This window comes from Miniopterus schreibersii, assembly GCF_964146895.1.
Source record: "Miniopterus schreibersii genome assembly, chromosome: 6".
NCBI classification, from domain to species: domain Eukaryota; kingdom Metazoa; phylum Chordata; class Mammalia; order Chiroptera; family Miniopteridae; genus Miniopterus; species Miniopterus schreibersii.
Window position 1 is genome coordinate 55,305,978 of NC_138107.1, and position 13,442 is coordinate 55,319,419.

A 13,442-nucleotide genomic window follows, 5' to 3' on the forward strand; every position below is an offset into this window, starting at 1 on the left:
ATAGAAGAAGGTAGGCAGCCCACCCTCTTCTAGAACTGGGTTCCTGGCCCTGATCCCAGCTCGCTAAGCCGGCACTCCTCCTGGAAGCGGATGAGGGCATCTCGCTGGTTCACCACATTCACCAGCTTCCTCAGAATCTGCTCCTCAGCCTGCCGATCGGCAGCTGTCTTTAGGGATTCTGAAGTGAGAAGACGAAGCTTAGAGAACTAGGCAGGGAGGCTAGAGAGGAAAACCTAAACCTGGCCCATGTGATTTCTACAACCTGAGCTTTGTTTCCTAATCTGTAAAATTAGGTTTGTCAACACCAGTGGTTTTCTAGCACTGTTTCACAGCAGCATATTTTAAAAAGAAATTCTGCATGAAAGCCCAAATGTGCAGCTCTGATTGAACTGAAGGCAGAGTAGGGGCTTGGAGCCCCTTCCTCTGGCTTCCTCCTGAATTGCCTCAGAGGGACTTTGACTAGAGGACTGTGTTGCTTGGTCAGTATCTGACATCACGAGGATCATACAAACCCCAGCCCCATATCTGCCACTCCCCACATCCTGCCTACCTTCCCGGTTTATGTAGCCTCGTAGCTCCTGGTCCAGCTGCAATTGTTTCTCCTCCAGGCTAAGCTCCTGTACCCTGTGGAAGGCAGGGATAGAAGGGGCACAGCTGTCCATGGTGCCCAAGGACCTGGCGAGGGCCACTGTCACCTCACCATGTCCCTTACTTGATCATGAGCTCAGCCTCCTCCTTCACCAGGCTGTGTTTCTTCTCAACAAGGTGTAGCAGCTGTTGTACCCATAGTGCCTTTTGCTGTTCTGGGGAACCTGATGAGAAGGAAGAAGGGGGGTGGGGTGGTAAGGAGTCCTGAGCATGAGGACGAGCCTGCTGTGGGCCAGAGCTTAGTGGTTTGAGGGATCGCTGGGGGCTGAACACGGTGCCAGGAGGCAAAGGGGCATCCTAGCTTAGCCCTCCCGTCTTCACTCACTGCTCTGGTTCCTCAAGGCCAGCTCCACCTTCATTCCCTCGGCCTCCAGCTCCCTCAGAGCAGCCTCGATCTCATTGAGTCGCCGCTGGATGGCCTGAGGAGTACAAGACGACAGGCCCAGAAGTCTTTGGACTGTTCAAGAATGGAGCACTAGAGAAGCTCTGGCCCCCGCAACTCTGACCCCGTCAGAACTGGGAGCCCCTGGATCTCACCTGGGCCTTGCAGAACCTCTTCATCTCCTCCTCCTTAGCGCGGCGCAGCAGAGTCCGCCGCCATGTCGGGTACTTGTCCATGGTGCCTGAGTTCTTGGCGAAGGTCAGCAGAGCCTACAGCAGGGTCAGGCCAGTCAGGGCAGGGCCGAGGGGTGGGCAGGGGTTGGGGAAGGAACCTGGGCTGGAGGCGAGGGGTGTGCTGGTAGGAGAGATGGAAGCTTAGCTATGAAGGAGTCGGGCTGGGTGAAGACCCTGCAGGAGCAGGGCTGGGGGAACACGCTGCAGGTTCCTCCTGGGCGGGTGGGGTAGGCGGCCGTTTCCCCACGCACCTGTTCCGTGGCAGGGTCCAGAGCCGCAGGCTCCCTGTCATCCTCGTCGTTGTCCTCGTCCTCGTCACTGGAGGAGGGGTGCCCTCCCCCCTCCTCCTCCATGGCCATAAGAACTGGGCAGAGAAGTGGCCATGGCCTGGCATCCACCACTGCCCTTTCCGTTCCCTGGCATTCCCCTTCAGGAACCCCAGAGCCGCCTCCCCACCCCTCCCCGGGCAGCACATCTGGCAGAGCAACAGAGCAGTTACCTTGAGGGGTCTGGGTTGGCACCCCCCAGCCCACAAAGCTGCCCTCTAGCGCCTGGCGAGCCAGGGCAGAGCAGCTGCGGGGGGGCTTGGGCGGAGCCTCCTCTTCAGGGTCAGGGGTCAGATTGAGGGAGGACAGCCGTTCCCGCTCTGGGCTGGAGAGACGGATAGGCCGACGGGTGGGCTGGTTGGGGCTTGGGACTGGACTGGCCCCCTCCTGGGGGGCCATGGGAGCTGGAGTTGAGGGGCCGGATGGCATGTTATTCTCGCCTGGTGTGGGGAGGTCCTAGAAAAGCCACCATGTGGTCTGGTCAGTGACCTGGCCAACGTGGGGTTGAGGCTGCCTCTTTAGACAAATGTGGGCCCTGGAGTTCATTCATTGACTGGACAGTGTCAGACCATGTTCTAGTTCTTGGTCTTCAACAGTAAGTGAAACAACACAGAAATCCCTACCTTCGTGGAGCTTATACTCCAGTGCAGAGCATTCAGGTACCCCTGCAAAGTCTGCTGGGCGTGGCGAGACCCCTTCCCTTGTCCCCATCCCCAACACACTTTCACAGCTTTTACCTGACTCTCAAGGCCTCTGTCATTGCCATCCTCTTTGTGGCCTGACTGGGGTAGGTGCTGCAGGCAGTAGAAATGTCCTGGGAAGGGTGGAGGGGGGAAGAGACATCAGATGAAGGCAGCACAGTGCCGAGACTCAGTTTATCGGAGAAGGTGGGGACAATAGGACTCTGTATTTGCAGGTAAATTTCTGTTAGCCGCCTGGTTCCTTACAACCCCACATTTGGGGCTTTGGAGGAGACAGAGATATGAGCTCAGGGAAAGAGTGACATCTTGAGCCTGTTTCCACCTCATGCCCAGCACCCCAGTTCCCCTCCACCTTCAAACTCCTTGCATCCAGGCAGGGCCATGCCCAAAGTCTCTCTCGAGGCCTCCTGGGCCCACTCACCATCTTCTGGGTGCTGTCCATAGCTACCTGGCCACAGTGTGGCCTCACAGATATGGCAGCAGAAGCAGCTCCGGTGGTAGAAACGGCCATTGGCACACAGGCGTTCCAGGATATAAAGGCGTTCCCCACAAAGTGCACACACGTCCTCGCCACCAGCCTGCACCAATCCCCATGCCACAGTGTCAGCTGGATAGTTATCCCCTATCCCTGAAACCCCAACCTGACCTCAAGCCTCTGCTTGCAGGCAGAGCCCCCATTCTCACCTCCTGGTGTTGCAATGGGGGTGTCCGGGGTACACCAGACTCTGGGACAGGCAGCTCCTCAGTGCTGGGGGTCTCAGCCTCTACCTAAGGAGGTAAGTGTTCAGGTCAGGAGGTAGAGAGGCAGGACCAGCTGGGGAATGGATGTGTGCAGATGAAAGGGGAGTGAGACTAGGAAGGGAGACTGGATGGGGGGAGCTTTAAAGCACTGGACCTTGGGTGGGAAGTAAGGTATGGGGGGACAGGACATGGGAAAGTGGGGAAGGGACCAGAACATGGGGCTGGGGACTGTCCAGCCCTTGCATGTATTTACCTCCAGGCGTGGCTTCTTGCCACCTACATCCTCCCCGTTTTCCTGTAACAAGTCGTACGCTCAGCATGGGGCTCAGCCCCCAGTCCTCCCTTCCCCCATTCTGAATGTCCTCCCCACCGCTCCAGAGACCCCTACTAGGAACCACTGCCCAGACCACCTGGGCCCGGGTTCGTTGCAGGGTCCTCTGCAGTTTGCCAAGGAATAGTACAGCACTGGAGGTCCCCAGGGAGCCTTGGTTGACAGGGCCTGCAGGGAGAGGGTGTTAGGGTAGATGGGGAGCCAACTCGGAGTAGACCAACCACACTTCAGCCCAAAGGGACACCTCTCCCAGGCTGTCCCTCAGAGGGCACCTCCTACCCCCACACACCCCTGCTCACCCCACCTGTGCCCCACCATCCAGATCACCTGGGTTGTGGGGTGCGCTCTTGAAGGCACTGTGAAAGTGGCTAAGGTAGGCGATGAGGCCCAGTGGGTCGCTTCCCGCCACTATTGCCTGTGCGGACAACATGGGTGTGATGCCCAGTTCATGCTCTGCCATCTTCAAGGCCCAACTAGTCGCGTCCAGAGCCCCCATCCCCTGCAGCTCTGAGGGTTCCCTGTGGGGTATCAGGGAGAGAAACCAATGGGAGACCAGAGCCTGACTCCATCTAAGAGGGAGAGGGGAGGGTAGAGAGCAGTAGGGGAGGGAAAGGGAGAGGCTGGGGGAGTGCAAAGGAAGGAGAAAGCATGACGGTTATTCTTTTCTGTGCTACCCCCCCATCACCACCACCCAGTGACAACCTTCTGGCCTTGGGGATCGCTACCGCTCACAAAGCTGACCCTAATGAATGCATTTGATTCCTATAAGATTCTTAGGCAGGTGGGCAGGCAGAGTCAGGCAGGGAGGTGAAGTGACTTGGGCAAGTGGTGGCGCTGGGACTCAAGTGGGTGTGCTAACTCCTGCACCGTGACTTCCCCATCATTCCATACTGCCTGAAGTAGAGAGGGCAGCGGCAGGAGAGGGAGGTATGGTCTGCCAGGGACCCCTGAGCCTAATTTGCAACTCACAGCAGGCTAGGCCGCAGCCTGTTCACCAGGGCACACAGAGCCAGCCCATCGGCCCAGGAGGAAGAAAGGTTGGTGACATGGACACCAGGGTACCCAGCTGTCTGCTCCTGGCACCAGTGTAGCAGTTCTTCCTGTGTGCCCACCGACCCTGAGAGAGGAGGTTGTGCTGTGCTCAAGGCCCCGTGGCTCACAGACAGCCCAGTTGCTGGGGGTGGGGTCTGTATGGGAGGTGGAGGCAGGGCCCCACCCCTACTAGGACACCAACCTAACACTGTCAGCAGTACTTCCTTCATCCCAATTTTTCTCATTAAAAAAAAAAATCTGGAATAAAATGAGGGAATGAACTAGCCACATGGACAGCAGCAGGCTATGAACTGAGGGGCATGGGAGGCCCAGAGGCAAATTCAGCTGCTGTGGATGTAGCAGTTGTTGAAGTGCTGAAATACTTCCACACACTGGCAAACGGCTGCTGCTGAGTGCTCTGCCGCCCCTCCACTCTCCAGGTGCCCCAAACCACCCCACCGTCCAACAGTGCTCCAGCGCTCTGCTCCAGCCAGGGCTGCTGCTCTCTAGGTTGGTGCTTGCGCCTCACTGGGTTGGTAAACACTTTGGACATGGCCCTGGAGGAAGGCCTGCTTACCACTGTCGGGCTTTCCTGAATCAGTCTTGTCATTCTTCCTCTGCACGGGCTCCTTGGCCATCACATCATACAGGTCTCGCACCTAAGGCAGCCCCCTTCAGGTCTCGAGGCAGGCTGACCACACCCCCATGGGCCCACGGGGAGGGCCCTCCCGGGGCAGGGCTAACCCAGAGGGGCAGTGACTGGGCAGGTCTAGAGGGAAGGCCTGACCTGGGAAGTCTGGGAGGAGTGCCAGGGTTTCTGACCTGATTAGAAGACACAGCCCGGAGGTTAAGGTTGGGGTAGCGGGTGGCTGGGTCCAGCCCATATTGGGCGACGTTGCGGTGCATGTTTTCCGGGGATGTTTGTGACAGGAGCTGGTACAGGCTCTCACTGGGGAGGAAGGGGTGAAGGTGCACCCATCAGCATACACCCCTCAAGAACTGCCAGGCTTTTCTTTTATTCTCTCTTGTCCATGCCCTCATCTAGTCACCCAGCACCCCGCCCCCTTGTCCTATAGCTAGCCCTTTCCCGCCCTGCCCCGTCCCCTAACTCAGGCCTCACCGCTCTGCCAACACTTCTAGGGGCCCAGCGCCCTCTGCCCACCGCTTCACCATCCAGGCTGCATCAAAGGCTGCCAAGAATCCCCGGGCTACTCCAGTGCCCAGGGGCCAGAAGGGCTGCAGGGTCAGAAGGATAGGAAGCAGCTCAGAGTCCAACAGGAGTGTCCAAGCCCAGATGCCCCCAAGGTCATAGCAGAGGAGACTCCTCACCACATCAAGCAGCCCTTAGCTGCAAACCCTTTCCCCCACTCCTTCCCAATCATGGAACCCCTGTGCCTTCTTAAAAGGAGTCCCTGTTTCTCCAAGCACCAGAAAGCCCCTCTTCCTCCCCAATCAGGGAACCTTGTCCCCTCACCTCCACCAGGCAGTCCCCCACTAGCCCCAGCAGCAGGCGGGCACCATGTTTCTCCTGGACACGAGCAGAGCTATCTGCCCGCATCATGCTTGTGAAGTCAAAAGCAGAGACATCAGGCCGCCCACGGGCGTCTCGGGCAAACTCCAGCTTCCCGAGCTTGCCATGGGTGGCGAAGTCAGCAGCTGCCTGGGCAAAGCGCTGCAGAGCCTCGGGCACCACATTGGCACTGCTCAGCAGCCGGTCGGTCTCTGGCCAGTCCTACAAGGCCAACAGATCAGGAGCAGCGTCAACTGGGCAGCCTGTCTCCTTGAGTGTAGAAGGTGTATGTACTGAGGCCCCAAGAAGGGCTTCCCCAGACTACACAGCAGTTGAAGGCTGAGCTGGGCCTAGAATTTGAAAGTCCTGCCTCCCCGGCTCAAGCCCCTTCCTCAGCACTCACCCTGCTGCTGGGGGAGCCAGGCCTCACCCTGCCCCCGAGGCCTAGAACCATGACTGTTATCATACACTTGCTTTGGACAAGTCACTAAACTTCTCAGAGCCTCAGTTTTTCCATCATGTAGATAACACACTTAACTTCTCTAGGTCCTCATGAGAATTAGGTGAGAAAATGCATATAAAGCTCTCAACACAGTACCTAGCATATAGTAGGTGTTCAATTAGTTCATTCAGCAAATACTTACTGGGGGCTTACTACATGCCAGGCACCATTCTAGGCGCTGGGACTAATGAGCAAACAAAAGAGACAGAGACAGAACCCCTGCCCTAATGGAGTTTCCTGTGGTAGGCCTGTGGCGGGTAGAAGGTGTTTAGCCCAGAGTGTGATTCATATTACTACAAATCCTAGGGGAGTGGAGCTGAGGAGGACAGGTCAGCACAGAGGCAGGGCAGCTCTCTCCACACCAGGGCTGGAGGGTGGGGCAGACTATGTCGAAGTCTGGCCTCCATCTCCCAGGGCCCACCGCCCAGCCCCTCCCTGCCTGGCCTGGCCTCACCTGACGTAGCACCCCCAGACGCAGCAGGCACTGCTTCTTGGCTGTCATCACAAAGTAATGTGTGTCGTCCTTGTAGTATACAATGTTTTCCAGATCAATGCCTGGGGGGCAGGGCAGAGGGCAGGATATGTGTCTCCTCCTTTTATGTGTCACCTCTCCAAACACTCCAGCCAAGCCTGACCTCTCTGTCTACAGTGAGTGCCCCCCACACAGGAGCCCATGAGTTATGATGACACAATAGACCATCTGTCCCTGGCCTGAGGTTATGGAGCAAAGAGAGGAACTTAGGTGGGGCAGCAGCTGGGAGACCAGTACCACATGGTCACATGCTTATGGATGACAGCTTGGCTTCCTGAACTCGGGTGTGCATGCCCCAAGGGGTGTGGCCAGTACAAAGCCAAAATAAACATAGGGCATCTACTTGAAGTACCAATTTCATTTTGAATTTATATCGTTTATATATTAAAGCATATATTTAAAAAGCACAAAGCAAAATCCACGCATTTTGTGAGAGATTTCTAAGACCTGTCATGCTGGATGGCAAAGTGGGGCTGTGCATGCTGAATCCCCGGGGGGCACAGGTTCTTTGCTGCCAAGATTCTGTGGACTGAGGACAGGTCTGGGTGGGCAGGAGAGGTAGGAGCCAGGCCCCAGTCAGGCAAGGGGAGGGGAACCGGTGTGACAGAGGGGCCCTGACCTGTAGCTTTGAGCAGGCTCTGGAAAAAGGTCTGGTTGTAGATCCTGGCCACACCGCTGATCTCGGGCACCTGTGTCTCTTCCACAGTGCGCCTGTTCACAAAGTTGGCCGTGATGCCAATAGCCAGTTTGCCACGCATTTCTCGCACTGTAAAGCCTAGAGGTGGGGGCAGGTAGGCAGTGGCAGAGATATAACAGCCTAGAAAGGCCCAAGAGAAGCTCAAGATGCTGATTTCTTCAAGGAAAGGGATCACTCACCTTCAGGGACGAATTTACCTCCAGCGGCAGAGATGAGGACATCAAATTCATAGTTGGCCAGTTGAGCAGGAGGATTGGGCTGGAGCTGGGCACGCCAGCCACTCCCTGGCAAATGGTGTGAGAAGCACAAAGGTGTAGGAGTCTGAAGGGGCCCCTATATTCCCAGGACAAACCAGTGAAATAATTAAATAAATGTGTTAAAGGGCTTTATGGTTTAGAAAGCAATGACACACTGCCAAATTATACCTTTACAACTTCCTGTAGAAAGTAGGGAAGGAAGGAAGGGAATGTTACTCCCATTTTACAGATGCTCAAAATGAGGCTCCGAGTAGTTTGCACAAGGCCACACTATTAGAAAGGGAGATGTGACTGACTCCCAACCCCATCCTTTTTCTTCCACAGGCCAAGATGTCCTTGGCAGATGGTGGTTCTCAGGAGCAGAGAAGTACTTACCCTTTTGGGGAGGGGGCTGGAGGCCAGTGAAGGTGACACCCCAGTGAATTTCCACCCCCAGCAGTAATGCCACTTTCAACAAAAGCAGCTGGAGCTGCCGGATGCCTGGAAGGGAGAGGACATTAGGAACAGGGACCCAGGACCGCAAAGCCTCCCCAAGTACCAGTGTGCACCTGGTCAGAGCTGGAAGTCTTACAGATCATTCTGTCCAACTGCCCATTTTACAGATAAAGGACCTGAGTCCTAAAGGTCACCTAGATGAATTGAATCTTGTCCACTTTGCCTCTTGGCTGGCCCAGCAGCCCCCTACTCGCCTTTGTCTAGACCCAGGCTCACAGCCCCATCAGTACACCAGGTGTTACTCACTGATGTGGTCCAGGGTGCCCGTGCAGAAGCGCCCATAGAACTTCTTGGCACCGAGCGCCCGAAGGTCATGGATGGTGAACGGCCAGAGGTGGAGCACATTGTGGCGAGAGAACTTGGTGCGCTTTTCCACGAGTACCACATGGGCTCCCAGCAGTGCCAACTCCACAGCAGCCCGCAGACCACAAGGTCCAGCACCCACCACCAGGCACTGTGAACACACAAGACAGTGTGGGCATGGCATCCTATTTCCCTCCTCTGACTCCCTCCTCTCTCCAAGCCCCATCCCAGGCACCGTGTATTCACCTTCGTGTTGGTGCAGGCCTGGCCCTGCTGGTAGACGGGCTGGCTTGCTCGCTTGTCCAGCTTGGCCCACAACGACTTGGCGCTCCAGTAATTGAGCTGAGCCTTGATCTTGTGGTACTGGGGCAGCCCCCCACCAGGCTCCAGCTCCAGGGCCTGGCATAGCCCCTGGAAGCTGCTCAGCACATTCTGGCACAGCTGGGCCTGCAGGAAGCTCTCGAAGTGGGCATGTGCTGGGTTGGTGGACGGGGGTGAGGCCATGGAGGCCTCTGGGTCTCTCAGGGAAGGGAGCAGCTGGGCAGACGCACGTGGCTACTGGAGAGGAGGGAAAAAGAGGAGAGGAGGCTGGAGGAAGGAGGAAGGGAAAAGGAAGGGGAGGGGAAGAAACAGGCTGGTGTCCCCAGGGAGCTCCAGGGCCACCCCTGATTGGCTCTGCTCCTCTCTCCCAGCCCATTCCCAATCTGCTCCAGAGACAGCTGCTATTCTTTCCAAGTGAAATCTGCCAAATTTGGAAATGAAAAATCAACAGTCCTGGGCACAGGAGGGATGCAAGAAGAGAGGGAGCCACCAGCTTGGCCCACAGGAGAGCCCTTGTGGATAAAGCTGCCAGGGATGTCCAAGCCCTGCTCTATCTCTGGAGCCCACAGGGCAGAAAGCAGGGCGTGGGGTAATTTCTCAGACGTGGACAGGGCATGTTAGCCGGAAGGAGAGCTTTCCTTGCGGTGCAGACTGGGGCAGACCGAATACCTGCAACCCAGCTGCTAGGCACACAGTCTCCCGCACCTCCCCGTGCCAGGTGCCCCTCGGTGGCCCCAGTGCCACGCAGGCGTGGGGTGTGTCTTACACCGGGGCAAAGTTTTTCTCCTTTGCACTCGTGATTTCCTCCTGACGGAGGGGAGACGGTCTGTAACCAGACCGCGAAGGTTCCACTTCCCACCACCCAAACTACCTCCGCGAGCAGCAGGAGGATGTTGCGCGTTAGGCGGCCCGGGTGAGCGGGCACTGGGTCTGTTTCTGACTCACTGCGGTCAAAAGCACTTCCCGTGTGAGACTTGCCCTTCTTCAGGGGGCCTCGAGGGCGCTCGGGGGCGACGGCGGCCGGGGTCGCCCCTCCCGGCTCCCCCACCCCCACCCAGGACCCGCCCCGTGCCCGTGGGCTTAGGCGCTCTCCCAGGAATTTCCCGAAACAAGGCCTCCCTTTGTCCCCCCTCCCTGGCTCGGCCCCCCACGCAGACTGAGGCGTGCGGAGGGGCTTTCTCACGCTGGCACCGGGAGGGGCGCGGGTGGCCGCCGGGGCAGTTAGGCGAGGGGCGTGGCGTCGGTGAGGGTCCCCGGGGCCGATACCCCGCCCCCCGGCGGCCCCGCGGGTCGCGGCCCGAGAGCCGCGGGCCGGGCCGAGGCAGGGGAAGGAGACTCCAGCCGCCCGCAGCGAATCGCCTGCACTAGGGACCTCTGCCCTCCGCGACGGCGAGGGCAGAGGTCCCTCGGGGTGGCGGAGTGTGGGGCAAACCCGAGACAGAGCGGCGACCCGGCCTGGAAACGCCGGGCTAGGGCGCGCGCGGCTGGAGCGCCGGGAGGATGGAGAGGGCGGGACCCCGGGGGCGGCGGGGGGCACTCGCTCTGCGGACCCCAAAGTCGGGAGCGGGCTGAGCGGCGCGGGGCCGAGGAGGGCGGGCGGAGCCGGCAGGGCGGCCTCCGAGCGCCCGAGGTCGCGAGTCCCGGAGGCGCGCCCACCTCCCATCCGCGCCCCGCCGCGGGCCGGGGGAGCGCGGCGCGCTCCGTGGGACAACTTACTCGGCGGCTCCGGAGCCGGGAGGGGCCGCTTCCTGCCTGTCCGGCGGCGGGCGGGCGGGCGCGGCGGCGGGGGCGGAGGAATGGGCGGCGGCGGCGGCGCGGAGAGGGGACGGGGCGCTGGGCGGCGCGGTCCGCCGGCCCGGGGGTGCTGCCGGCTGTGGGCTTCCGCGCGGGGCGCGGCCGGCCGAGGCTCTCTCCGCGCCGCATTAGCATCTCATTACCGCCGTCCCCGCTTCGGGGCGGCCCGGGCCCGCCCAGGCCTGCTGGGTGGTGCCCGAAGGCGTGGCACCGCGGATGCCGGGTTCCGCTTGCTGGCCCGAGACTCGGGCCGGGCCTGGGGGCTGAGCAGCCCGAGGTCGGGGCCTTACGCCGGTGCGGGCGCCCGCGGAGCTAGCCTTTCCCAGGCGGGAGGCCCCGCCCGCGCGCCGCCGTCTCGGGCTGGGAGAAGTTTTCCGAGGCCGGCGGGTCCGTAGGGGGCGCTGGAAAGTCTACGCTTTCACCTCTCTCACGAGGAGACCCGCGGCCCGGGCGCCCCACCTTGGATTCAAGCTCGGGGCCCCCTCCCCTGGGACAAGCCTGCCCCTAGACCTGGCCTGTAGGCAATGGGCACGAATTAAGCCCTGGGAACCCCGCACTCTGCAGCTTCCACAGCGGCATGAAAAGTAAGAGGGCCAAGAGGCCTTGGGGAGCGGGGTGGGGGTGGTGCTGAGAAGGGGCAAGTGGAAGGGTGTGTGGGAGACTGGATCCCCGATATTCAAGAATGCCTTGGAGGGAGGACCCACGGACCTGTCAGCACTGAAAAGGGCTTGAGAGACCTTTGGGATCAACTTCCTCATATTCCGTAGAAGGAAACAGCCTGAAGGTAAAGGCACTGTCCAGGGTCGTTCAACTAGTTAATGTTAATAAAACATCACTTCTCATTTACCCAGCGTCCACTATGAACATTCCCCTAATCTCAATCATCACAACAATCCCATTTTACCAAAAAGGAAACTGAAGGGCACAGAGGTTCTGTGACCTGCAACAAGTTACATGCAAGTGGCAGAGCTGGTAGGGGGCCCGGGTCTATCTGACTCCACTACACCAGTGTTGATGCAAGTGACAGATGAAAGGCTGGCATTATGAGAAGCTGTTTCTTGTTCAGAGCAAGTGACACTGTTACACTAGCAACACCAACAGAAACGGAGTAAATGTGTTGCTCTCCTTGAGATCTGGGGATCAAAAAGAGCTGGGTGCCCTATGGCTCTTCCTCTTTATTCTCACTTTGTATTTCGTAGGGAAACCCTCTGAGAGCCAGCAAGACCTGAATACTCACTGCTCCCAGTTTGAGCTTTGAAGCCTGCAGGGGAAGAAAGGCAAGGGGAAAATGCCTGCTCTGCAAGGAGAGGCAGGGAATTCAGCCAGGTCACGTTCAGGAAACTAGGGCAGCCTCCCAGCTGGGCCTATCCTGGCTCCTGAGTGTGACTTGTCATTTGTCTTGAAATGAATGTGCCAAACATCAGACACACCCATATTTGAGTACATACTATAAGAAGCATCCTAAAGTTCACTATAAATGGGTTACAGGTTCTTAGAAATACCCCATTTCCCGTTCATTAGCAGATGGTAACAACCAGCTGCTTGGACTTAGCACATTTGCAAAGCCCCAGCAGGGTCTGGCCCTTGACTCAATGACTTGTGGTTGCAAAAGGCAGGGTTATGTGGCTCTCTGAATGACAAATGGTAAAATTTGTCTTTAAAAAAGATCATAGGCCTTTTGGCTAAGATCAAGTGTAAAAAAGATCACAGAACAATAATGACTTCATCAATACTAAAAAACTGCTTACTTGAAGTTTCACTTTATGTTAATTAAAGATACACATGGGAGCATAAAGAAATGAGGAATATATTGGTCTGTAATCCAGAAGGTCTTGTCAGATTCCAGCTTTGCTTCACACTAGCCTAGTGTGACCTTGAGAAAGTCACCATTATGCTTCAGTCTTATCTCTAAATGGAGACTATAATTACCCAACCTCCTCAGCCCATTTTGATTCTAAAATCCTATTATTCAATGTTGGTGACTGTAAGAAATGTACAGATTAGAAGACCCAAAGTAAGTTCTATTTAAAGAATTTCTTCAAAGAAAAAACAAAAGACCTCAATTAAAACCGAAAGACTTTATTATTTACCTATAAGTATTTCTCTTCTTAATTAGAATCTTGAGTCGTGATCCATATTATATGTATTGTGTATAGAACTAAAAATACTGGCATAATCACATCAGCCAATTCATATTATTACATCAAATACGTGGCTGATACATGAAAAGTCAGTTTTAAAGGAATCCCATTCTAATGTTTTTGCTAATAATATTGCTGGCAATGGCCTAGGTTAAAAACCTGAGTTATTAAGATAGGATCCATTTCTTCTAACTCACCCCATGTTCTGTCTTCCTTCAATGCCGTCCTTACGTCACATCCCAACCTCTCATTTCCTGAGCCTGGAGCCAGAAATTAGGTCCCTAGCAGTGCAGGTGGCGTGTCTAAGACACACTGTACCTGGAGGTCAGTGTGTTCAACAACACATCCCTGGGCTTGGGCTGGGAGCTGTGGCGACTGTGTGACCAGACAGGCACAGCTCCTGATGTAAAAATAGTTATGAATTGAGCCAAATGTGTAGAGTGCTGTTAACAGATATGACAGGGTGGCTTGCAATCACATTGAGATTAGAGGGTGA

The 13,442-nt window shown here is 56.9% G+C and overlaps 1 protein-coding gene across 1 annotated transcript; it reads right to left on the bottom strand.

The window, feature by feature from the left end:
• Positions 1-5: 5 nt before the first annotated feature.
• MICAL1 (microtubule associated monooxygenase, calponin and LIM domain containing 1) lies at positions 6-10,798 on the bottom strand. Its single transcript, XM_081140857.1, has 25 exons — positions 10,728-10,798; positions 8,937-9,248; positions 8,634-8,841; positions 8,268-8,372; positions 7,815-7,919; positions 7,558-7,713; positions 6,861-6,961; positions 5,869-6,126; positions 5,515-5,630; positions 5,217-5,343; positions 4,972-5,053; positions 4,332-4,479; positions 3,690-3,880; positions 3,442-3,530; positions 3,285-3,326; positions 2,975-3,058; positions 2,712-2,868; positions 2,327-2,403; positions 1,763-2,045; positions 1,515-1,627; positions 1,186-1,299; positions 974-1,067; positions 713-812; positions 551-624; positions 6-178 (listed from the first exon to the last, which is right to left on the bottom strand). Exons 2-25 carry the CDS (start codon positions 9,192-9,194, stop codon positions 30-32), a joined length of 3,231 nt encoding a protein of 1,076 aa, XP_080996983.1. The 5' UTR covers positions 9,195-9,248; positions 10,728-10,798; the 3' UTR covers positions 6-29.
• Positions 10,799-13,442: the final 2,644 nt, after the last annotated feature.